The sequence below is a fragment of the Triturus cristatus genome, chromosome 4_2, assembly GCF_964204655.1.
Source record: "Triturus cristatus chromosome 4_2, aTriCri1.1, whole genome shotgun sequence".
NCBI lineage: Eukaryota > Metazoa > Chordata > Amphibia > Caudata > Salamandridae > Triturus > Triturus cristatus.
In genome coordinates, this window is record NC_140586.1 from 565,979,465 (window position 1) to 566,007,110 (window position 27,646).

Here is a 27,646-nt window from a genome sequence, read left to right on the forward strand (position 1 = left end):
TCTGCAGGATGTGTATGTGTGTCTGTACAGGGGCGTAACACAGGCCCCTGCAGCCCCACAGTGCTTGCTGCCCCCAAGCTCCAGGGGGCCCCCTCAGCACAGCACTTTGGTCAGAGAACTCCTGATAGAGTCCGTAGGGGGCCCCTCCACTTACCTTGCAGGGGGGCCCCCTCCATTATCATTACGCCACTGTGTTTTGTGTGGACATGTATGTCTGCGGTGGGTGTGTGTCTGCACAGAGGTTGTGTGTCCATACAGGAGTTTGTCTCGGTCTACCCTGGGGGGTTTTGCCTGTAAATAGGGAGAGCTTGGGTCTATCTATAGTGGGTGTGTTTATGTCAGGGAGGGAGTATGTCTATAGGGGTGTGTGCCAGCGTGGGGTTGTACAGTATGTGATGTATCAGTCTATGCACCTGTAGTGTAGTTATGTGTCTGTCTCATGGGGTGGTTTGAGTTTCCAGGAGTGTGCGTCATTGCAGTTGGATTGTGTGTATGTGAAGTGAGTATGTCAGTAAGGCAAGACGAAAGGGGAAGAACCTATTAGGCTGGAAGCAGGCAGACAGCACCTCCCCAACTGCACAGAATTTCTTATTCATTTCCTTTTAACTGCAACACTGCGGTACTCCACCTTCATTTTGACTTCAGAATATCATGCTACCAGAATGTATATTCAAAATATTGAGGACCGATGTATTGAGCAGGTAATTGGTAAGCAAAGATTTACTATTCTTAACTCCAGACTCTATATTTTGGTTCTCAGCATTTTGGCAGCATGATGTTTCTGTAGTAGATGTTTCCACATACAACCAGCATGGATGGATGTGCAAACATGCTGTTTCTGGACTAGTATCCCCAAACTACCGTACCTGAAGTCAGTTATTCAAGATCATTTATTGTTGTGTTTCATCAGTACTTAAGGAGAATGTAACTTTTCTCAGCAATAAAGTTGTTTTACTTCAATATATTTGCAAATCATTGATATCGCAGGTCAGTTTTATTAAAACAAAAATCCATTCATGTTTCTGTGTCAGCCCACATAATTGATTTGGGAGTAGGTGGGACAAGTTGATTGTCTGACAGGACATGTAGATTTATGTTGCATTTTGTCCTGTGGACAAGTAGATTATTTAAAATGTCAACACCCCTGCTGGTGTGTCAAGAAGATGCTCCCCTGTAGGCCACTGCAGTGCCCAGCTGTCACCCATGATCACCAGATGCTAAGAGCCAGTCTCCATTGTAGGGAAAGAACCAGGATGGTGCAGATAGTCAGTTGCCATCAGGGTGAGACACTGGAAAGTGTCTTACTCCACACTCACCAAGCCACTCCAACCTCACCCAAACATCTTGAAGAAAAAGTGACTGATTACGAATTAGGGTAACCTTGCCTGGTCACACATCTAGAAGATAAGGAATATGCCCTTTTACTCAATTTCAAATAATTTATAATTGCAAATTGATATTTTTGTCTTTCAATGCATTGGGAAATAGAAAAACATATTAACAAAATAGTTTATTGGCATGGCGTGTTTCATACCACTCTCCTTTAAGCAAGAAATCCTAGGGATCAGGTCCTTGGTTTCAATGGTGAAGGATTTAAATAATAAATGTAGAAATATTGTATTGCTAGGAAAATTGCAGTGAAATATAGATCCTCATTTTGTAGAGAACCCGTTAGGTGATTAGGGTGTTACATGCTCTGTTGACGAGGATTGAGTGTTAAGAGCTACTTTCTGTTTATAAAAATTGCCGCCATCATGAAATTAGATGCTCTGAGGTCATCTGAGATGGGACACATCTAGAGCCTGTATATTTCTCGGTAAAAAAGGGGATACTCAATGTCGGAAACTCACCTTGCAAGCCCTTCTGCCAACAGGGTGACGAGTAGCTGAGGATTGGGAAATATTATTGTTAGTAAATAGCACACATTATGAATATAAGTCTCTGCGTAAGGGGCAAATAATCATTCCTTCCTGTAGCTGTGCAAATAAACTGGTTTTATCTGGCATACATACACCAGGAGTAGCATTTCACATCTCCCTATTACAATGCAGTGAAGTCTTTGACAACACTTTGATGGTAAACATTGATCCTATGTTATACTGAAGACTTGACCAAAGAAAATTAAGCACCAATCACTAGGCTGATGAAACAGGTGCTTGTGCTTGTGCTTAATGAGCATCCCCCATGTGTCATGAGAACACAAAGTAATTTTACCTGGACACTATAAAAGGAAGTGTAGAGAATGGGTATAGAGAATACAGCAGCCCTGAAAAGGCTATGTAGGCACCAGGAAGGCTCGCTGAGCGACTGTACCTGCTGAGGTGGAAGGACGCACTATGAATCAATTTTCCTCAAGACGCATTGCCACAGACAGAATATATTCCAAACTTTCTGTGCTGCTGGAGATTTAGCTGTGGTGGAATTGTGGGTACTATTGTTGAAGGAGGTAGGCTTGAGCTTTTCAAATCTGGAAGCCTGTTGCTGAGAATTAGCAGTTTTCTTTGGATAGAAGGCATGGTGTTTCTGGATGTTAAGCAGTGATAGTGTAATAGAACAGAGACAATTAAGGAGACTTTATATTTTCTATAATTGCGATATTCAGGTGCTTGACAGTAAATGCTTCTTCAATGTGTGGAAGGGTCAGCTTACATTTATCTTTATTTTTTGACTTTTAATTTGCTGTGTGATTTAGCTGGTTGCCTATAGTGGCCCCCTTGATATCTGTGCTATAAGTTAGCAGGCGTGTGCTTGTCAAAAGTGTGCCCGATGGAGACCAACCCAACTGCAGTAGTTTTGACCCGCTGTATTGGCTGGCCTTTAGGGGTGACTTAGGGCATTATAGAGTGGGATAAAGACATTGAGCAGTTGCCCGCAGGAAAGGTCACCAATTGGGATTTAGGGATTGTCTAAGGTCGGGAAATGTTCTACGTGAGGGTTGGTGAGCATGCTAATTTTTCAGAGCAATGCCCCAGCTGTAAGTCAAACCCTGACCAAGTGTTTCTGAAAAAGGTGCGGCTGATATTTTTACTCAGCTTTGTCTAGGATTTGTAATTTGGAAATGTGTTCTAGTTTTCTAACATAGTTTGCAGACATTCTTTCCTCAGAATCCTATAAAATGCAATAATTTTGAAATCTAATCCTAAATTTCTCCAGATGGGTCTGGAGGCCATTGAACAGGCACTATTGCACTCGGAATATCCACACAACCTACAGGTCTTCCTTATGGAATTAATGCAATTCACCCTCTTCCACAGCTATTTTGAACACAACAATGAATGGTACCAACAACTAACGGGCACATCTATGGGAAATTGCGCAGCTCCAGCGTATGCCAATATTTTCATGAAGCAATTCGAAGAAGACCATATTCTTACTATACCCACATGGATAAACCACCTAAAGATATACCTCAGGTTCATTGATGATATTTTCATCATATGGAAAGGTTCGGACCAAACTCTCAAAAACCTTTTAGAAGACCTCAATCATATTGACCAACGATTACAATTCACTTTCAACATTCATCCAGATTCCATCACCTTCCTGGACGTCACCATCACCAAAACATCCACAGGATTTGAAACCAACCTGTATAGGAAAAGTACCGACAGGAATAATACACTCCATTACCAAAGCTTCCACCCGCCATCACTTAAACAACACTTACCATATTCGCAAATGTTACGGGTAAAAAGAATTGTATCCAACTCAATCAAATCTTCGGACCAGCTCAACATCCTCACACAAAGATTCAAATCTCGTGGTTATCCTGATCAGGTACTACTAAAAGCGAAAGAAAGATCAACCATCAAGACCAGAGATCAGCTTCTTACTACACAATCCAAACCAACTAGCAACCAAATCACGGTAGTTTCTAAGTATTCCACTATGAGCACAAGCTACAAACGAATAATCAAAAAACACTGGCAACTACTTAAACTTGAGCAGGACTTCAACCATATTTTTGACGAGGAACCAATTTTCGCTTATACCAGAAACAAAAACATCGGCGAAATTCTAAAACAACAAGACCATCCGATTACACCAACTTCATTCAAAGGAACTGTCCCTTGCTTGAACTGCAACAATTGCAATAATATCATAAAAGGAGATCACATCACACACCCCATGAGGGGACATAAAATCAAACTGAGGCTAACGGCAACCTGTGATACATCTAATGTTATCTACATGCTCAAATGCCCTTGTGGCAAGGTTTATGTCGGACAAACCGAAAGAAAGATGAAAGTGAGACTCAACGAGCACAAATCTAACATCAGGACTAAACAACTTAAATCATCGGTTGCTCAACACTTTATGGAAGTTGGACATAATGTTAGCCAATTGAAATTTTGTATACTTGAAATGGTCACCAAAAAAGAAGGAAGAGACAATCGTAACTTCATACTACAAAGAGAAAACCACTGGATTTATTATTTGAATTCAATGAAACCGGATGGCTTAAATGATCGCATTGAATTTTCATGTTACCTGTGATTTCGTACTATATGTGTTGTCCTAAAGGAAAGTTATTGCTGATGCATGTTTAGCTTTATAATCCTTGTTTTATTTCTTTTTATTCTCTTATTAACTATCGTATACACATCAATTACCCTGTTTCCATACTCACCTGTATAATTCATCATCACTGACGCTTCTGTTCCTAAAGGTTCCTACTTCAACTTGTCACCATACCTTTTTTTTGACCTTTCCATTCATACCGTTTATGTCCATATCCACACTTGTTTTTATCACATTAACAGTACCACTACATTTCACTTTTTTTCCTGAATCTAACTAACTCCATTAGTATAGTCCGTTCACGGTTTTCACATCGCCACAGTCCTATGTCTACCTTTATGCCCACCCCCTCGGTGTACGTTATTCACGTTCAACTTCCCGAACACTTAAAACCACCCGCGTACAAACACAAAATGCGGAACACCACATACGGAAGAAACGTAGAGGCTTTTTCAGCACCTGGTAAGAATATTTTATGTGTTGTGACCTGCATGTTCATACGGGACGCAATTTAACATCTCAGTAGCCGTTTATTAAAACTTACTAACTTCCTACACCTTAGATAGCATTTTGACCAGTCTTCCCGGCACGTTTGCACGTTTTGTCACGTTAAAACTTCCCAACACGGAACTACACAACCGCGAGTATTTTTGCACGTTTTGTCACGTTAAAACTTCGCAACACGGAACCACACAGTCGCGAGTATTTTTTCATCACGAGTCTGTTCACAGATATATCTTCACTACGGACTTTTCGTTTCACTTTTAAATTCATGTTCACATCCCATCATTCACTGAGAGTAAATAATCACTACATGTTTTATTGTTCCTACACACAGTATTCATTTCATTTTATCTTCTTGCTAAATCGTAGATTCCCCCTGATGAAGGCTTACGCCGAAATGCATTGGGATCTGGGATCTCGCCATCCATGTCTCTGTTCACCGTAATGTGATTAAAACCCACGCCAAAAAAAACGATGACAAATAAAGTTTTTCAAATTGAAATCTGATGAACTCTTAAGTCTAATCTTTTGACAAGCATTTGAAACCTCCACGAGAGGACAGTAACTGTGCCCGAGGGACACACCCCAAGACTTGGGAAGTGCAGTCTTTTCCTTGTCAAAAGTGTGCCCGATGGAGACCAACCCAACTGCAGTAGTTTTGACCCGCTGTATTGGCTGGCCTTTAGGGGTGACTTAGGGCATTATAGAGTGGGATAAAGACATTGAGCAGTTGCCCGCAGGAAAGGTCACCAATTGGGATTTAGGGATTGTCTAAGGTCGGGAAATGTTCTACGTGAGGGTTGGTGAGCATGCTAATTTTTCAGAGCAATGCCCCAGCTGTAAGTCAAACCCTGACCAAGTGTTTCTGAAAAAGGTGCGGCTGATATTTTTACTCAGCTTTGTCTAGGATTTGTAATTTGGAAATGTGTTCTAGTTTTCTAACATGGTTTGCAGACATTCTTTCCTCAGAATCCTATAAAATGCAATAATTTTGAAATCTAATCCTAAATTTCTCCCAAAGGTTGCATCTATTGTTCATAGAGATGAAGAGATTATGCTACCTGTGTTTTTTCTGTCCCCTTCATTTCATAAGAGGCCCCTTCGCACCCTTAGATGTTAGGAAGAAATTTTGAATTATTTGGTCATAGCTATACCTTTTTTTGGTATTGGTTAAGGGTGCAAGCCTACGTCTATTTTTGAAAGGAAGGGATTCCGTGTACACATTCTTTTGCTATTTTTTTTTACACAAACTGCTCTATACATGATAGCATTTGGGGTATATCTACAGCAGCTATGTCAGCTTCTCTAGCAGATATTCAGAGAGTTTTCATATCAGAGATGTATAGGGCAGCCCCTTGTCCTTCACCTCATACCTTTGTCACTCATTATCATCTTCATAATGTAGGTTTGGAGGGTTGGTATTTTGGACGGGGGTTCTGACTTCTAGTCTGTTTTAATTCGTTTTTTATATTTCTGTGATGTTTTAGATTTTGATTCACTAATAAATTTGGGTTGTGTTTGCAGAATTATTAGTGTCTTGTATAGTTTGTTCTTCTTTTATGTTCATTCGAAGGCCAATGTGACTTTGGTATTCCTCAAAAGTAGTAACGGGGGGGGAGAGTATGATGAATGTAGGAATAAAGAGGATTACAATTATGTAATTGAAACATTATTCATTTCTTTGACATCAGAGCAGTGATTTTTCACTACTCTGACATCACGACAGAGATTACTAGGCTGCAAAGATGGTGCTCTAGTGAACTGACTTATTGGTCTCCACAGACTAACTATGGTCCGAGCGAAGTGTAGTGTCTGCGAATGACTCATGCTGAACCGATCAAAATAATGTCAAGCTACTTAAAAACTAAATAATGATAGTTCTTAAAAGAGATATGAAGTTTGGAATAACAGTCTTAGTGTTAAAAATGTAAAATAACACATGTTCATAAGATTATGCAGCATGATGTGAACAGGTAAAAATGGAGCCAAATATTACTTATCAGCTGGGTAGTGTAATGGGGAGTTAGAAAGAATAATGAGGGTGGTTGATGTATAAGAAAGAAGAAGAGAGGTAACGAGAAGCTATAATACCTTCTTTTTACAAGTTATTAAGTAGTAAATGTAAGTGATAATTCAAGGCCACTGGAAGACACTCATGCAGAGGACACTAAGGAGATGAAAATATTTGTTTCATCTGTTTACATTTATCATCAGTTCCTGAAAAAAGATACTGTGTTAGGTTGTATGACTGTGAATGTAATTTATATGAAGTGTAACCACTAAGCACATAATTACTCTTTGTCTTGATTGTAAATACCTATTTTAAGATCATTTTACCAACTATAGGTTGCACCACCCAATAGTAATGTCCAAAAATGAATTTATGAATGTCCATCCAGTGTCGAAAGTACTCAAATTTCTTTATTCTTCTTTGATTTTGAAAAACATACACCAAGCAGCCAACGCGTTTCGTTCTATTAGAAGAACTTCATCAGGGCGGTAAAACACATTTAAAAACATATATATAATAAAATATAATACATATAAATAAATATACAAACATTCAATTTAAATTCAAAGACAGGAGAACCATACTGCAAATGGAGTTTTTTAGAATGCTTTTATTCCATACTCCTAATCCACATACTTCAATATGTGTTCATAATATTAAAACTAGTCCTTTTAATTACTTTAGGACAATCCATACATGAACGTATTCCTACTTGCTGAGCACCAGTCAAACTTCATGTCATCAAAACACTTTTAGCTTGCCCTCTGGCACCAGATTATTTATTACAGCCCTTTGTGGCAAAATCAATTTATTCATAATAATATCACCTAATGGCTACACGTTTTTCACCTCATAACTTAAATGTTAAACATTACAGACAAAAAGGTAGAAAAGGGGAATAACCATAGAGACTAGGAGGAGACCATAACCCAGTCCCAATTTATGATATGCAATTAGTCTTATGGTATTTTTGATACTGTGTAACCCCCACAATTGAATATTGCAGGAGACACCTACCAGAAATAATCTGTGCTTCAAAATTTCAACTCGAAAATTCTAAAGAGGTCGTCCGGTTTGTTCCGCTAGTTACTCCCGTGCGAAAGTCACCTCAAATGTAGCATTCACAGGCAAAGACAAGATATGTCTCCAATGCCTGCAAAACTTAGAGAAAATCGATCTATTTAAGCAGCAAAAACAATCCGCTGTAAATTATACATTATCATAATAATAACAATGTACTACATGTAACCTATTATAGTTCATATGAGAGCGTATATTTTCTCTCAAGAGAGTAACTCCAACGGAGCCCAGCCCCACAAACCTGTTAAGAGGTGAAATATAAGCGGAACCATCTTACCTATTCGAATTGTTTCGATCGGGCCCAAATCCAACTCCGACGAAAATAATGATGTAAAGGCTGATGTGCACATCAGCCTTTACATCATTATTTCCGCTTATATTTCACCTCTAAACAAGTTTGTGGGGCTAGGCTCCGTTAAACTGTTTGTTGGTTCGTTGAACCGCCCCAGAGGAACGGCAGGGGCAGTGGAGTTGCACACAGTGTGAGCATAAGGTTTCTGTGTTTAGTTTAAGACTCTGAGGGATATTTTGTAAGGATTTACTGTTTCAGTTTTCTTACCCAGTGGGAGGTGCATCACAAACCCCGGGTGTTTGTACGGGTTGGCTGTTCCCTTGTTGTTCTGAACCTATTTTAAGATCATTGCTGTTTCATTCAGAGCCCGACAGCTATAGAATCCCTCCAAGAACAGAAAATGATTGTCATTCCATCATAGGTGACAAACGATGACCCTGAAAAAAGCAATCCAACCCACATGATCCCAGATCAAACTGAAGATTTGTCAAGTGGCAGTCACCAGCCTGTCTTTGCTGATACCCAAAGACGATCACCTGAGGGCTTTGGGGGAAATCTTCAAGAAACAAAGAAGCAGCCAACTGATAATAAAGGGTAAGTGGAACATATGACATTTCATTGTAACCTGGCATATCTAAGTGACATTGCATCGGCTGCAGGGTTCCTGGTCCCTGGAATGGAGGGGATCAGGAAGTCACAGGGCCTCTTTAATGTTATAAGGTGGGTGGGGGGGGGCAGGTTTCATCAACATGACTTTTGATTTTGAAACCTTAATGGGCAGCTCCTTCCCCATGTGAAAATGAACAAATCTGTCCAGCGGCCTGTTCATCGAGTACTCATTTAACATCAACAACACTGCATCATCTGCATAGAAGAGCATAGGCGCTTTTGTGACACGCAATTTTGGATCATCGAAGTTGGGCTTCCCCATATATCCTATATCAAAAGAAGAACAAGAAGCTAAATGAAAGAGGGGCGAATACACAGTATTGGTGAATGCGTGATGCAGTCTCAAAACTGCCAGGCATTGTTGTGATGTGAAGCCCTTTTATATCAGTTAATAGGGACTGATACATTTCCAATTTGTTGTACTGCCTTCCAGAGTTTGGGGCTAGTGACCAAATTAAAGACTGCAATCTATACAAAAGGAGCGTGTGATTCATCCAAATAATGATAGCGTTCCAAACACTGCTTGGGGCTCTATCATTATTTGGATGAATCACACGCTGCCTTTAAGTCAACCAAGGTCAGATATAGGGGATTTTTCTTACTATGGCTGCACTTTACACAGTGTAGCCGAGGGCCTGATCGGCTGTTCCCAGCCCTTTTACAAATCCAGCATGGGCACCTACTAGGACACAGTTTGTGTCATTCCAAGCTTGGATGCAGTTGAGTAAAAGCCAGTCACACATTTTGGGGAAGTCCCAGAGTGACTTCTGAAAAAAAATTATCCAGGTCCGCCATGTTAGTTTTTTGGACTTCTCATCGCATATATTATTTCTGAAGACAGGCCCCTGAAGCGTGGGTCCATCTTCTTAAATAACATAATTAATTTCCTCCACTCACTGAAAGTCAGCCAATGGTAGCTTTATACCTTGGCTCCATTATCTGAGGGAAAAATACCATGAGATGGGATTGGGGCATTTCTTCGAAAATCCTGAAAGTATCCCCCCCCCCAAAACGCCAAGGTTATTATTAAAGATGTGTACCGTAACATAGGGCATTATGCTTGATTATCAGCATGGTGAGATGGGCGTGTCCCATCAGTTCCCTGTTCCATTGCAATAATATTTAACTTTCTCTGCCAACTCTTAGATTTATTTTTACGTAACTAGGTTCCGTTTATGCACTGTACACTTTTTTTTTTTTTTTTTTTGAAACCGTTTATTGCACTCTCCAGTATATACAAGTATGGGCCTACAACCTTCCGGCCGGCCGCTAGAGTGACAGGAGCACCTGACAAACTTACAAAAGGGCACTTGGCGTTACAGAGAAGCAAATCAGGAGACATCAACGACGTAAGCCACATGACTCTAAGCCCACAATACGGTTTCATTTTATACACACGCAACAACATAGAAAAAAAAAAAAACACACCCGCAAGGCAACCCGCGATCGAAGGTAAACACACGTGCTCCTCGAATAAGGGACCCCGACCATCCACAGGAATCTGAAGAGGGGGAAGGGAAACAAGTCCAGGACTGGGGGAACTCTGTGCCCGGGGCTGGGGGAGGGGGTCAACTAGGGGGACGGAGCCGGTGAGGCAGCAGGCAGCAGTGGCGGCTCACAAATACCCCCGCGGTAGGCGTTCCAGGGGCCCCATATTTTCACCCACGCCCCAGGCTTGCCCCTCGCCACATACACCACCTTTTCTCGGAACATGCACCAATCCATATGTTCTTTCCAGGCCGACACCGCCGGGGGACGCTGGGATCCCCACAGTTGAGCGATGTCACGCTTAGCTATCATATATCCCAGAGTCACCCATCGCGTCTGCGGAACCGAGTAATCAGTTGATTCCCACACATTCAGCAAGCATCTCCTCGCTTCAGGCAACAGTGCGACATGCGTAACCAGACGCAGGACCTCATGCACACCACGCCAGAATCGCTCCACCTTCGGGCATTCCCACAAAATATGCAAAAAAGTCGCCAAAGCACCACACCCACGCTTACACAACCCATCCTCAGCATAACCCATACGCAGAAGCCTTGGCCCCGTCATGTAAACCCGGTGGAGTATCTTAAGCTGGACGAAGCGAAGGCGAGCCGGTATGGCCACCTCCTTCGGAGAGGCCACCGCGGAAATCCAGTCCTCGTCGTCCAACTCCAGCCCGTCGGCAACCCAAGCCTCACGGAGGCCGGTCAGCAGGCCCGAGCGGTCATTAATCAATTTTTTGTAAATGAGGGAGATCGTGCTATCCGGAACGTGGCCATCCAGCACTCTATCCTCCAGGGGGGAAGACTCCGGGATGGAGGCGGCGTCTGGGAAGACGGAGCCCAGCGCATGACGGACCTGCAAGTACCGAAAGTATTCACTGCCCTGCAGCTGAAACTCCGTCTGCAGCGTCTCGAATGTTTTAAATCCCCCTCTCGTCCAGAGGTCCCCCACTTTACTGATGCCAATCGTGTCCCACTTCTCGAAGCCCTTCGAGGTCCACAGGGAGCCCAACCGCTGAGGCGCATACAACGGCGACGCCCGGGTCAAACGGTCCTTCCACCCCATAGCTGCATTGGCCGCGTGCCACACCCGCACCATGACACGCGTGGGCCCCGTCAAGCGGGGGTCCGGCGCGCCAGAGTAGAGTGCTCGATTGTAGTCGCCACCGGGCAGGAGCATCTTGTCCATTTCAAATGCCGGGTTCAAGGCGGGCCCATAGAGGCCGTGATTAATTGCAGCTAGCTGGGAGGCCCAGTAATACCGCTTAATGTCCGGGAGGGCAATCCCCCCGTCGTACCACGGGAGCGTCAACTTCGCCAGGGCTATACGCGGCCTCCCGTCCCAGAACAGGCGGCGCTGTAGACTCTCCACCTTACGGAAGTAGCGCGCCGGGACTAGGTCCATAGTGTTCTGGAGAGCGTACAGGAAGCGCGGCAACGACATCATCTTAAACAATGCCGCCCGGCCGAGCGGCGAAAGCGGCAGGTGCCGCCAGCGCGCGACGTCCTCCTTCAAGCGCTGGAGGGGGGGAAGCAAGTTTCGCTCGTAGCGGGCTGCCGGGTCCAGCGTGATATAGACACCCAGGTACCGAAACCCCTGCGAGGCAATCTGGATCGGACATCCCCGCGGGAGGACGGGAGCCTCCCCGGAAAGCACATAGACACATGATTTAGCCCAGTTGATGACAAGGCCTGAGTTACGGCCAAAGGAGCGCAGGACATCAACCAGGACAATCAGGGATTTGCGCGGGGAGGCTAGGTACAAAAGGATATCATCAGCATAGAGGGACACGCGGTCCTCATACTCAGGGGTCCAACGGAGACCACGGATGGAAGGGTGCCACCGCAACCACTCCGCCAGGGGTTCCAAGGCCAATGCAAACAGGAGCGGCGACAAGGGGCAACCCTGTCGCGTGCCCCGTCCCAGCGCGAACGGGGCCGAGACTCGCCCATTCACTACCACCTGCGCTAACGGGCCCGAGTACAACAATTTGACCCAGCTGATGAATCCCGGTCCAAAACCAAATTTCGCCAGCATCGCCCAAATGTATGGCCATTCGAGCGTGTCAAACGCCATGGTGGCGTCTAAGGACGCCAAGATGGCCGGCTCCCGCACAAACGGAACACGCGCGAGCACCCCGTGCAAGCGCCGCAGATTGAGGGCCGTGTTGCGATGGGGGATAAAGCCAGACTGGTCTTGGCGGACCAACTCGCCCACCACGCCGACCAGCCGGTTGGCAAGCACCTTGGCAAGGATTTTGGGCTCCGCATTCAAGAGCGAGATAGGCCGATAGGAGGTAACCCGGTCTCGGGGTTTCCCCTCCTTGTGGATCACCACGATTGTAGCCAGACGTTGGTCCGGCGGGAGGGAGCCCCGCGAGTGGGCCGCAAGGAACATCGCGCGGAGGTGGGGTGCCAGTACGTCCGGTCGCAGCTTATACAACTCGATAGGGATGCCGTTCGGGCCCATGGCCTTGCCAGATGCAACCGAGCGTATAGCGAGGGCAATTTCGTCCGAGGTAGGAGCAGCATCCAACGACTCCCTGTCATCCACCGAAAGGGAGGGCAGCGCGATATCTCGAAGCAGGGCATGAGAATCCGCCTCCGAGCAGGGGGAGACCGGGGAGTACACCTCGCGGAAATAATCCGCGAAGCAAGAAACAATGGCTTCTGGCTCGGTGACACGTACACCATCCATCCTCTCAATCAGCGGAACCACACGACTCGCTCTCTCCTTTTTATCCAACCACGCAATCAATTTACCAGCCTTATCACCCACATCATACAGTCGCCCCTGTTGCTCTCTACTGAGGCCCCTGGCTGCCTCCGTGACGAGGGCCCTATAGGCCGCTTGCTTAAGGTGTAGAACATGCAGTGCAGCATCCGTCACCACACTCCCCAAATCACCCTCTAGTTCCGTAATTTCGGCCTCCACTCGGGTCACCTCCTCCTGCTCGCGCCTCCGGGCATGGGATATGAAGGAGAGGGCCTCCCCCCTAATAACTGTCTTGAAGGCCTCCCAAAGGGAGATAGCCGAAGGGACAGACCCCACATTCTCCTCGAAATACCGCTGCAAGGATTTGATCAAGTCAGCGCGAATAGTGGGGTCGCGCAGATACCAGGCATTAATTGGAGCTACCCTGCCCTCCCCCCTCGGGAGGACACCGAAGTGCAACAGGAGCGGGGAGTGATCTGAAATACCCCGCGCCAGATGGCGCACCTCTCCCACCCTCCCAGCATAGGCCGCAGGGACAAGGATATGATCAAGCCGTGAGAGGCTACCATGGGCACCCGAATGGAAGGTGTATTGCAGCTGCGTGGGATGTTTTAAGCGCCAGCAGTCCACCAATCCCAATGTATCTAAAAGGCCGGACAGCCACGCCTGCGCCCGGGGGAGGTCCCTAGGGGGGTGACGATCCATAGTCCCAGAAACCACCGCATTGAAATCCCCCCCAACCACCAGAAGCCCCCCCGGAAGGTCAAGGAGGAGGCGCCCCAGATCCGCAAAAGTGGTAGACTGTAGCCCCGGTGGGACATACACTGAAACAAAGACAACCACTTTGCCCTCCATTCTCCCCACCAAGGCAATGTAGCGTCCCCTCTCATCATGGCGCACCTCATCTATTTCCAGCGGGAGCGAGTTCTTAACCATGATGCCCACCCCCCGCGAGCCAGACGTGAAGCCCGAGTGGGCCACCAAACGATAGCCACGCCGATTCATGGCAAAGAAGGAATTACCAATAAGGTGTGTCTCCTGCAGAAAGACCACATCTGGCGAAATTCGTTTCAGATACTGCAGGACCACACCTCGCTTAATCCTATCCCCCAGTCCATTAACGTTCCAAGACAACAAAGTCAAGTCCCTACCCCCCATCACATACAGAAGCCATCATTCGTCCCCCTGAGAGCACCTCAAAAACACCAATACAGTAAAGGGTTTGCCTTGCGGTAAAAACGAACAACACCCCACCCCAACCCACCCGTCCCAACAGAACTCCCCCCTCCCTGCACCCCTGCATGAGCCCGAACAGCCCCCCCAAAGTGCAGTGTGCCTGTCGCCCCATAGATGAAAACACTAACTAGTCCCCCAGAGGAGGAGGGAAAGCCCCCAAGAGACCCCGTACGACCTCCACGGGAGGGGAACTTACACAATCAGTCAATGATAACAATAATGTTGTCCAGAGCAAGGCCTACTATTAGTCCCTCAGTCCTGATCCGGCAAGCCCTCCCCACCAACCGCGCCCCCCCCACCCCCCCGGCCCCGGTCCCCGGGCAAAGTGTCCAGCCAGTCCCCGGCCGCCTCGGGACGATCAAAAAAGTGCGTGCGGCCATCCACCTCTACCCTCAACTTCGCTGGAAAAAGCATCGCATACTTGAGGTTCAGGTCCCGTAGGCGACGTTTGACTCCGAGAAAACTCAGTCTCTGCTTCTGAACCGCCGGAGTAAAATCAGGATAGAAGTTTACGTCCATATTGTCGAGTCTGACCGGTCCTTGTTGCCTAGAAGTCTGCAGGATAGCGTCTCTGTCCCGAAAGTTGAAGATCCGGGCAATGAGAGGCCTCGGTGGGGCTCCGATCTTAGGTCTCCCTCCGGGGACCCTGTGGGCACGTTCCACTGCGAAGAGTTTACTCAGCCCCCGGGGCCGGAGACGGGTGAGGATCAGGTCCTCCACAAACAGATCCGCCGCCTCCTCCTCACGTCCCTCCGGCACCCCGACAATGCGAACATTGTTCCTCCGGGCCCGACCCTCGGAATCTTCCAGTCGACGATCCATCAGGGCGCTCGCCTGGCCCAGTCGGCGCACCTCCTTTTGGAGGGCCGCCACGTCCGTTGTGAGGCCCGAGGTGGTGTGGGCCAAAGAGTCGACCCGGTCATTCGTCTTGGACAGATCGGCCCTCACCAGGCCCACATCCACGAGGACCGAGTCAATCTTTTGCGCCAGAGTGTCAAAGCGCTGGTCCACTGAGGCCTTCATCTCGGCGATGGCGCCCATGACGTCCCGGAGGGTCAGATCCGCGGGCAAGGCAGGGGCATCAGTCGGGCCAACAGGGGACCTACGCGGCGCCTCTGGAGATCCCTTCTGGAGGGTGTAGCGGTCCATGTTGTTAGACTGAGGGGCTGCGCCACGGCGGGTCGATTTCACCTTTGCCCGGTCGCCATCTTGTTTCGTGGACATGGCTCCAGTCCCCAGATCGTGCCAATCTCCTTGAAAAGGGCTGACAGACCGGTTCACGGGCTCCGGGGGGAGGGCGACCACAGCTCCGAAGGGCGGATCACAGCTGGCGGGCCGGCAGGGCACCCCGATGAAGTCACACCACCGCACGCCGCCTCGCGACCCTACCTCGCTTGGCAGCAAGGAGGGCGCGAAAGCGAAAGTGAAAGTGCGGGGTACGCGAATCGCCCAGCCTCGCCCGCCGCTGTTGTTCACTTTGTCTCCGGATCGCCCCACAACTCCAATCCGGGGGGCCGGCGTGGAGAAGGCCGCAAACCTCAATCGATGCTCCCGCCGGTGTCCGAGGTCCGATTTGGAAACGGAAAACGGGTGGCACCTCAGCTCGGTCTCACGAACACAGTCCCCTCATCTAGGACAGGATATAGTCAGGATTTATGCAGGAGGTCGCGGAGGTCCTCGGGAGCCTCGCACCTACGCGGCCATCTTGGTTGCGCGCTAGGCTCCTCCTCCACTGTACACTTTTTGCTGGCATTCCCACGCCAAGGAGGGTGGTTGGATAAGCTCATGTCTTGCCCGTGCGATAACTTTTTGAGCTAAAGCACAAAGCACTTTGTATTATTCTGCACTTTATATGCATCGTCGAGAACTAGATTTTTACTTCCGTTACTAAAAAAGATTTGCCTCTGCTCATATATTGATGGGCTAACTTTTCTGCACACGTTAGCCCCCGCGGATATTTGTATTGCGGTAGCCAACTACATCAAAACTTCTATTGCAATTTGGAAACGCTATGAGTAAAAGATACACATAATTACTGGCGTAATATCATGCTGCTCAAATTGACTATTGTGTGTAAATAATATCATGCTGCTGTAATTTCATGAATAGTTTTTTAGCTCTTTTATTGGGATTGCTTAATGAATTGTAAACTTTTATTGAAATTGTCAACCTTTTTTGGTTCTTTGAACCGAAACAAAGTTTGTCTTGACTTGATAGGTTTATTTAGGGCATTACCCAGAGAAGAGCCTGGATTTGAAAAGTCTGGCTGCAGCACAGAATCCTGGGAAACTCCGTACAATACAATGACTACCTTATGCTGGAAGACTCCCAGTTGCAAATGGCATGTGGGGTTTGCACAGAAAGATCTGAATCACTGTAATTCTCCATCTGCTATTCCACATAGATGTTCGAGGCAGCAGAGAAGAAAAAAAGTCAGATCAACTACGCAGAATGACAGAGATATAGCTAAGAGGATTGGTGTGTCTTGATTCCTGGGCATAAACAATTGTACTAAACAACACGAATAGATCTAAGGTTGGGATCTGACCACACTGGGATAGAAAACCAGGCTGGAAGTTCCGTCGCATGAAGTGGTGCTCATGGTAATGAGCACGTTATGAAATCATTGTGATTTTCAGTATCTTTGCCATGCAGGTGAGGTGTCGTATCGACTGGCGGTACCAATGAATTTGGGATAAGTATTATTTTTTAGCAGCACTTTGATACATTAGGTGATGAGTGGCTTGAAGGCAGCTTGCTCAGTTTGTTAATAATTGTGTTTTTGGTGTACGCAGATGATGACTCTGTGGCTGGTTCTGTGAGGAGAAGATGTGGTTAATGGGGTGACTCCGAGTACCCATCTCTTGCGTGGCTTGCTCATGAGCCCTTGCAACTAGTTAGGGACATCATTCAACACTTTAAAGGGACTGCAACTCCACATGGAGTTACGGGGGAAAGGAATGAGTGACGGGGGGCTCCTATTCACAGAACATCTCTGTGTCTTTGCACTCCTCCGTTAGGCATGCTAGGGAGGCACTCCTCAGCTATAAAGGGACAGGTGTAGAGGGAGCTTTCAGACACAGAATATTCCTGATTGTTCGTGCCCACCTCTTTGCTGAGGGGGCTACAAGAATCATTCTGTGCATCTCTGCTCGCTCTGCGCTCTCCACCATTGAAATGATTCCAAGCTCGCACAAAGCTATAAGGAAAAAAGAGTGGCAACAACAGGATTCCCAGTCTCAAAATCTTTCTGGCTCTTTACCTTGGTGACCAGCTTGTGATGTTGCAATTTAAAATGTCTCCAAGCCTTATTCACCATGTGGGAACACCACAGGCGTGGTGTGGCATGGCCGGGCAAAGAGGAAGCAAGGGCTGGATGAAGTGAGGCCCGGTGGAGCGAGACTGGGCCCTCTTCTTTAAAAAATCCAATGTAGTCCCCTCAGATGTTTTATAACCATCAATGTAAATGTTTGTCCACTTTTTCTGCTATATGGGTAACTGGGTAGCTTTCGCTCATCACAAAAGTGCTACTTTAGTTATGCATATACCTGACCACTAGGCCCCAATCCGTATATGAATATTTTTAACCTGATAGCAAGATACTTTATAAATAATCATTGACATGTTATTGATTGGCTTTCCTCCCTGTGTACAATTACAATAGATATAAATGTGTGTTAAATGCAAACCCATTCCCATTCTTTCTACAGAAGGTGCAAAGAAAATAGCATCTTCAGTTAAATAGAATTGTACATGGGGCCGAATAATACATCACTTAACTCCTCCCCCGCTTCTGATGTCACTGAAAAATCCCTATGGTTTCATAAGCCAAATAGCATGACACAAGGGGCAAATGTTATTTCGTCTGACTCCTCTCTAATTCTGATACCCCCCAAAGACTCCCTTCAATACTGACTTTATGCCTACTCATGGTGACAAGAAACGAGGAAATCCTAATGTTTGTTTGCAAATCTTTAAAATCCTGGGAATGAGAAAAAGGTACCTTATTTAATTCAATTTTGCATAAACTTCACATAGAGTTGTTTTTGTTCCAATCTTGATTCATAAATAAGTTTCACTCAATCAAAATATTAAAAACTACACAATTAGCAGCTACAATGACAGATGTTTACGGATTGGCAGATTAGCCTAATGAAGACAAAAGTATTCCGACTATTAGAGGCCCTTATTTAGGGTATGGCGGAAAGGATACTCCGTCACAAAAATGAGAGGTGAGGCGCAGCGGCCAGGGCAGCTGACTTCGGAGCACAGGGATCCCGGTTCGATCCCTGGCTGCGGCAGTTCAGCTCAGCACCATGTGCAATAGCTCACTTAATTTCTACAACGGCCCCCTGCGCCTTAAGACCTGTAGGGGTGAGTAGTTTGCGCTTTACAAATACCGGAACGAACATCCAAAACATGGCAGTAAGTGAAGGTAAAAACATTTCAATGATCCCCACCCTATGGGCGAAAACTTCCATGGTGAGGGGGGTCAAGTTTTTTTTATTTTCAATAAGAAAATACCACCTTTGGATTTTCTTTTTGAAAATAAAAAAAGAAATTGAAACTGTGCCATTTGGCTCTGTCAAGCACGCTTTCATTGTATTGACGGGAACCGCTGTGACAATGGTTCCTGCCAATGTAAGAGATGTCCGTTGGGGCAGCAATGATCTCTAAATTTGGAGTGTGGTTACTCCGTCAGGGTGACGGAATAAAATACACTGACATCCTGACGGAGTAACAGCACTATAAAAGTTTCCTTTTTTTTCTGCAAAAGTATAAACCAAAACCGGAATTTTCATTTTTGAAAATAAAAATTAGGCCTGGGTGAAAATTTCGTTCCGTTCGCGGAAATTGCGATAATTTGACATTTTCGCGTTCCGCGCAGAGCGCGAAAATGTCAAAAATTCCGGTTTCCGCAGCTTGGCGATAATTTGTTTCTTGCTCGCGCTGTAAAATAATACATTCTCGCGCGATCGCCTTACCTGAATCCCTGCGTTCGCCGACAAGTTTTCTTGATCCGGTCGCGTTCTCCATGAGATGTTGTATTGTTTTTAGCCATTTGCGCTGTCTCGCGACAGTTCGCGCCCGCAGTGACATCATGCGTCGCGCGATCACGTCTTTCTTCTCGCGATCATGCACCGCGAGACAACTCAAAACAAGATGGCCGCGCCCGCAAGCAACCACTTGGGTAAGTTGGCGACCCGCAACCATGCAGAAAATCTCGCGAACATGCCGGAAAAAAACTTCTGCATCTTCGCGATATTTCCGCTTGTTTGCGATAATTTTAAACATTTTCGCGATAATTTGCGAAAGTTAATTTCGCAAATTCCGCCCACCCCTAATAAAAATAGCAGCTACCCCCTCAACGTGGGAGTTTTTCCCTGTAGCATAGGGGTCATTGAAATGTTCTTAGTTTCATTTACTACCTGTTTTGGATGGCAGTAAGTGAAAGGCAAAAGTGGCCATTTGTTCACCCACTCTAAATAGGGCGAGCAGACAAATGACAAAACTGTCGACGTCCCTTATTCCATCAAGCCATCAGAGGAGTTTGTCAGACCTTTAGTAAAGACAGCGGAATATCTTTTTTGCCATACTCTAAATCAGGGACAAAGTCTTCAATTGGTTGACCTTTACAAAAAGAAGTGGTTTTAGCCCTCTTAGAGACTTAATATTGGCAAAGAGAGTGCCTTATATGGCCACCTGGCTATGAACAAAAAGGGAATTTAATTTTCGGAAGCCACCAGCCTCTTTGCTTTGCGGAGAAATTTTTTAGTTCACAGACACATTATTGTTTCCACAAAGGGTCAAGCTATGGGCCTTCTCTATCCTCCACACCTGACGTCTACAAAACAAATTCATACTAGCATGACTCACATCCTAAAATCCAGTGATTATCCACTGTTCTTAATGATAAGCTATCTACATCTGCTCTCTGGTTAAGCAACCATAAGGAAATGTATTCCTGGATGTTAAATTAATATCTAAACTCTTTTGAACCGGTTGCATATATGGAAGACAATTACTGATGGCCAGTTAAAAACATTTTTTTAGATGTTGTATTGAAGGCAGTAGAGAGGGACAAAACAATGTCATTCTGCAAGTGAGACAGCATATCTGGGAGGCTGCTATCAAGATCTATAGTAAAACATAAAGAATTATTAGCCACCAAGAGACATGACCATTTGAGCTTTGCAACTGAGGGAATATGTTTCAATTTGTTAAGGGAAACCAAATCTTCTAAAAGAAGAATGTAAGTGTTAGTGATGATGTGGAAGCCCAGTCCCCTATAGTCCTCTTCAATCTGCTTTCATATTTTCCCACAGCTCCAGTCTAACAAGTGGGTAGGGCTCATGCATTTGCCAGGATATCTCTCCAGACTGGTGGGTCTTCCACCTAAGGCACAGGCCTGGGTAAGGCTCAGATCAAGAGCTGACCTCAGAGAATGGCTCCTGGAAAACAAGAGGTCCACACATCAAGCCCTAATTGCCTCTGGATGTCATTTGGTCTTCTGACATCATCTGATGAGCCAGAATGCTCCACACAGGATGCGGAGGATGCACCCTGATATGATCTTGGTGCTGATTTGCAGGAGCAGAATGCATTTCTCTTATATTGCCCTTTGTAGTTGCTTGACCTACTCTTCAAAAGATTCATCCTTTGGGGATGCTGTGTCCTGTGCTAAGCCAGAAGCACAATAGGAGGACCCAGCTCCACTCGGAGTGCTCTGGGACTATTGCCACTTCATCCCTTTGTTTGGTACATTTGCTTTCCTATGACTTTGCCACTCAGTATATCGTAATTATGCAAGTTACCCTGCATACCCAGCGTGCTTCAGGTTTCAGCAAATACAGAGATTGTAAGAACGTTGGGATCTCCCTCTGCTTTGCCAGATAGGACCCAAAATTAACATGGACCTTCCCACCCTTGAGAAAGCAGGTCAAACAGCCCTTTGAGACTCCTCAGATCCCAAAGACTCCCGAACTGTTATATTTACCCAGAAAATGATGTGGAAAGTCACTGCCTTTGAGCCATCTGTGATGTACTGGCTCTTTATTTCTAAATTCCTGTCCTGCTGCCTGGGCTGATTCTGTTGTCGCTGGCAGGGCCATCCTTCTACCCCTGGCCCATAAACCTCCTCTCAATACTCTCATGTGTTTTGCAGTGGCCGACACACCGCCTCTAGCAACCACTTCCAACCTTATTTAGCCACTCAGACTATCACAGCCTTGTTCAAGAGTACTACTAGACACCCCAAAGCCTACTGGATTGGAGCACACACCAGTGTGATACTATACAAATATATTGTTTGATTGCTTGCTCTAACCTTTCGCTACGCATACGAAATGAGGAAATGTTTGAATTTAGTGTATCTTGGTGGTCTTATGGTGTGAAGTTGTAGTGCGGAAGCATTGCATGTAAGAACTGCTTCCAGGCCTCCCCTTGCAGGAGTCATGCAAGGTACTTTTTGCACCACGTAGGTTCTGAATCTCAAGGCAGTGCAGACTCTCCTCAGACAGACATGACATAATTGGAGAACTCTGAATTGATTCCACCAGTGGCAGTAATTATCATCCCTTTTCTTTCCTGTGCCCAACTCAGTTTGTCTATGCCTCCCTGGTTTGTCTCTCAGAGGTTTAATATATTGCTCATGTCATATACATTAAACGGTCATGTATGTGTTCAATAACTTTCCTTTTAGTAATGATGAAATTGACCAGAAGATCCCAGCTGTTGTGGACAGTGAATTGAAGTTGCCAAAGAAAGCAAGGTTAGAAGAAAGACATCCCGCTTCAGAAGAGCTGGTAAACTAGAACATTTTGCCTTTTGTGTGTGTTTTTGAAAGATAAATATATGATTTTTAGATATTGACTGAAGTTGCGATTTAAAGATTCTGACATCTGCTGCCATGTTGGAGCCGCGCGCTTGAGTCTTCTGTTCCTCAAGCCTTGCAGTGTCAGGGAGGCTGCAGCAATGATGTAGATCAGACCCAGCTCTGGAGGCCAACCAGTGTTCATCACAAGGGTGGCTACAGAGCAGTCCTGAGGAGCATTGTACTGGAGCAGAATTGATTTCCACAAATACGAGTGAAGATCAGCAATAGCATAAGGGGTGTTAATGTGTCACAAACCTTTCCTCATAAATAGCTAGGTCTGCAGTTTTTTGCAAATAGGTTTTATTAATGTTTATGAGGACCTATATCTCAAAGACATATAAATAGAATAGCATTTGCTCACAGTCATGGATCGTCCTACAGTCTAATTGAAAACAGTTTACTCCAACATCCCCCTCTACTCTTGACAGTGATCACAAATGACAATCAAACATTGTAATCTACAGGGTGTCGCCCCGTCGCCACCCATGTCTCGATCCCCCATATGTCATCTTGTTGGTGCCTCCTGAATGGACAAGTCACCCTCCAGAGGACCCACACAGTCCCCCTCTCCGAACGTGCAATGGCAAGTTTCAATTGGGCTCCCATTCATCTGTGTCTCCCCCACCCTCCCCTTCCCCTGCAGTTCAATAGCGACTCATACACCATTGCTGTGTTCGCTACAGTGGTCCGTCTGCCGGAGGCTCCCTCAGGTCAGCCAGCATGGCGGCCCACGCCCTCAAATCTAGGGCTGAAGTTTATGCATTGGATGTTCTTGACTTAGACATTTGTATGGGAAGAGCAAGAACAGAACTGGAACATCAAGAGCGGCAGTCTAACTAAGAAGAGTACCTTTAACACAATTCTCAGACCTGAGGTGCTGTCTTGTGCTACGTGTTTCAGTCACTAAAGGCCACTCCATGCAGATCTTTTCTTAGGCTCATGCAGTTGCGTTCTTCTCTTTTATTATCCCATTCTCCTCACAATGGGCCTAATTCAAAGAGCTTTTTGCGCACTTACATTGAACTTAAATGTTCAAATGTCCACTCCACGTTCATAAAGAAGCAATTTTGATTTAAAAATTCAAGATTAGTAGAAAATTCGATGTGCAAGGTTCATTTGCAAATGGGATATTTCTCACATTTCCAGATTTAGGATTCGGCTTAGTATATATATAAATATATATATATACTGCTGGTGAGTAACAAACTCTATATAAACCAAGCAGGCAGCTTAACATCCTTTGTGCGGGCACAAGCTTCTGGGCGTTTTGCTTCAGCAATATTGGTTTTATATATATATATATATATATATATATCAAAAAACACCTCCTTCCGTCGAAGTCGATGAGGCGACACAGCGGGGCTTGCAAAGACCATTTATTTAAGCAGGCATGACGCGTTTCGGTATTACACCTTTATCAAATGCCATTCGTTCAAAAAGTGCCTCTGGTGCTAGCAGTTCTTCAGTAAGTCCATTATATAGCCCCAATGCCTGAAGTAGTATGGAGCACACCATATATGTGTGTGTATGCGTCTGTATATATATGTGTGTATGTGTATGTATGTATGTATATATATATATAACTATATATATATATACACATATACATAACTTGCGCCCTAATGTATCTATAACTCAAACCTACTCCATGCACAGTGTTGTCATCAAGTATGTCATTTAAGTTGTTACTGTGAAGTTAACAATGATGACATAGAACATGTCATGAGTGATGTCATATGTGAGGTAATTTTGCAGTGTATAGGAGGGAGGGAGTTATAGTTACTTTAACTATAACTTGAGTCCTCGCTATGCACAGTGTTGTCACAAATAATGTAATTTCAGATGTCCTAAATGATGTAATCAATGCTGCCATTTTAACATGTCATGAGTGATGGAACATGTGAAGGCAAGGGCGCAAGTTATATTTACTTCATGGCGCAAGTTATACTTACTTTATGTACTACATATATATACATAGATGTTAGGAATTGGGTTTCTAGATGGCAAAGGTATACACCCTGTCCAAGAAGGAACCACAATCCTAGTCAGTGTAAGTCAGTAAGCCACTTTAAATTAACCTGAGTTCACCTTCTGGTAGCTTGGCAAAGAGCAGTCAGGCTTAACTTGCAATGTGTAAAGTATTTGTGCAACACATAATATAGTAACACAGTGAAAACACCACAAAAAGACTGCACACCAGTATAGAAAACCCCCCAATAATTTTATAAATAAAACAAGACAAAGCGATAAAAATCCAATCAGTAGAAACAGAGATATGATTTTTTTAAAGATTAAATAAAAAAATAGTGCTTAGAGTCAATAAGTGCTTAAAGAGTTAATTGATTGTGCTGGACCATGACAAAGCCAACAGTTCAGGCCAACCGCGATGAAACGCTGGCCGTATAAAGGACCCACGCAGGGCCCGCTGAGCAAAAGTGCCTTGATCCTGGTTGCAAACAACGATATGATGGGTGTTGCCAACCGATGTGTCGATGATCCCCATGCAGTTGGGGTGATGTCCTGGATTTTTCCACGCAGCGGTGGTGTTATCTCAGTTCCATGAGAAATGCCCCGGTTCTGAGGTGTGGCGGTTCTGAATGTGGTGTGCCGGCTTTCTCCACATTGTAGACAAGATGCCTCGATCCTCTTCACGTAGTGGTGGCAATGCATGGGTTCCAAAGGGGCGGTTCTGAAGGCGATGCGGCAGTCCTAAGTGCGATCTATAGATCTGGCTCACGCAACGGTGGCGATGCGTAAGTTACGAGTGCCACAATGGCGTTGATGCATGGGTTTTTGCAGATGCTGCACTTTACACTCACTTCCAAAGGCCCAGGACGTGGTTGGCACTTCTTGACAGAGCTAGACTAGCAGCAAGCAAAGTCTGCGTGCAGGTTGAGAGAAGTCTTTGATATCCCTGAGACTTCAGATCAGGAGGCTAGCCAACAAGCCATTGGAGATACTTAGGTTCCTGGATGTAGAGATACAGGTCCCGTCCTTCTCACTCCCAGGCAAGAGGAGAACAAGCAGCAGGCCAACACAACAAAGCAGTTCAGCAAATTGACAGTCCCTCCAGCAGCACAGCAGTCCTTCTTCCTGGTAGAATGTCCTTAGTTCCTGGTGGTAGGCTCCCAGAAGCACTCCGGCTGTGACTACAATTCTTTTCTTTATTTTGCTGCAAATTTTCAGAGGAACTGCGGCAAAATAAAAAAAAACAAGCACAGGCTTCCATGTGTGTTTATTAAAACTCCCCTGTGGTGGGCCGAGGGGAACGCATTATATATTTATTTGGGGAAGAGGCTCCGGGTACCCTAGTAAAATAATTATGGAGGGTGGGGGTGGCCACATTCCTGGAGTCTAATTTGGGCACAGGGACCCCATCCCCCGGGGCCATAGCACATTTAAACAAGCATTTTCAATGAAATAGGTCTTGCATTATTAAAATTTGAGCTTGAGTTTGAGCACCAATAGCAGCTCAAAGATTCAGTAATGTGAGACCTATTGCATTGCAATTGTTTTTTTTATGTAGCACGAACTTGAGTGAAACGTGTGTATTTATGTTGCATTGAGTATACTGTAATTATGTGTTGTGTTATTATGTGGCACAGAGTGGTATTGTGTGGAGTGTATTTATCTTGAATTAAGTAGAGAGTAATTATGTGACGTGCAATTATGTAGTACTGAGTAGTATGTGGAGTGTATTTATGTTGTATTGAATACAGTGTAATTATGTGATGTGCAATCACACAAACACACCCAACCACACACACACAACCACACCCACAACCACACACACAACCACAACCACACACACAACCACACACACACAACCACACACACAACCACCACAACCACACACATAACCACCACAACCACACACACAAGCACAACCACACACACAACCACAACCACACACACAACCACACATACAAGCACATACACACTCAACCACACACACAACCACACACACACAACCACACACACACACAATTACACACACACACACAACAACACACACACAACCACACACACAACCACACACACAAACACAACACACACACAACCACACACACACAACCATGCACACACAACCATACACAACCACACAAACAACCACACACAACCACACACACCTCACACACAAGCACAACCACACACACAACCACACACACACAACCATGCACACACAACCATACACAACCACACAAACAACCACACACAACCACACACACCCCACACACAAGCACAACCACACACACAACCACACACAACCACACACACACAACCACACACACACAACCACACACACAACCACACATACAACCACACACACACAAACACACACACAAACACACACCCACACAACCACACACACACAACCACACACACACACAACTACACACACAACCACACACAACCACACAACCACACACGCACACACAACCACACACACACACAACCACACACACAACCACAAACACAACACACACAACCACACACACAACCACACACAACCACCCAACCACACTCACACACAACCACACACACAACCACACACACAACCACAAGCACACACACAAAACCACACACACAACCACACACACAACCACACACGTCTCATTATCCATTCCTACCTTTTTGGAAGAAGATGTTGCAGTCAAATGATGTACTTGACGATCGTTTAATTAATTCTCCCTTCCCTTATTTTATTCCCTTAAGATTAAATGTAAAGAAAATTGTTGTTTGTTCATTGTAAAGTACATTAACCCCATTTCACAGGTAGAGTGACACTATATAAAATGTAAAATTTAAAAAATTGCACTGGCTGACTACTACTAGTTTTTGGCTCCCCAAACGCCAAAAGCAGCCTGGTTTTCATGTGATTTACAGAAAGGTAATTCTCTTGAGATTATGTGTTTAGAGTCGGTACAGACTTCCTTGAAGAGCCAAAACCATAGGTTCTAGGTCAGCTCAACTTCAGAAGCGAGGAATCAACTTAGACTGATAGGTCACCTGCATGAATCACAAAGCGGATCAGTGCAATGACAAAATCTCGATTCACTCCCCTGCTGCCTTGCTAGGCTTTTGACTATAGTGCCCGCTCAAGTATCTAGGCCAAAAAGATTCTCCTACTATGCACTGGGAATGCCAGTCAACAAGGAAGGCCTTGCCATCTTGGCCAAAAAGCATCATCTCTCTCCATCGTATGCTACATTGTCCAGTGATTCTATTCCCTGCCTAAAGCCAGTCTAGG

The 27,646-nt window shown here is 45.4% G+C and overlaps 1 protein-coding gene across 1 annotated transcript in view; it reads left to right on the forward strand.

Moving 5' to 3' along the window:
* Positions 1–27,646, forward strand: part of AKNAD1 (AKNA domain containing 1) — a 318,415-nt gene that overhangs the window by 90,169 nt on the left and 200,600 nt on the right. The window contains exons 6-7 of the mRNA XM_085600134.1: positions 8,830–9,002; positions 22,222–22,324. Of these exons, the coding sequence (XP_085456260.1) occupies positions 8,830–9,002; positions 22,222–22,324 (276 nt within the window). The remainder of the gene's footprint in view (positions 1–8,829; positions 9,003–22,221; positions 22,325–27,646) is intronic.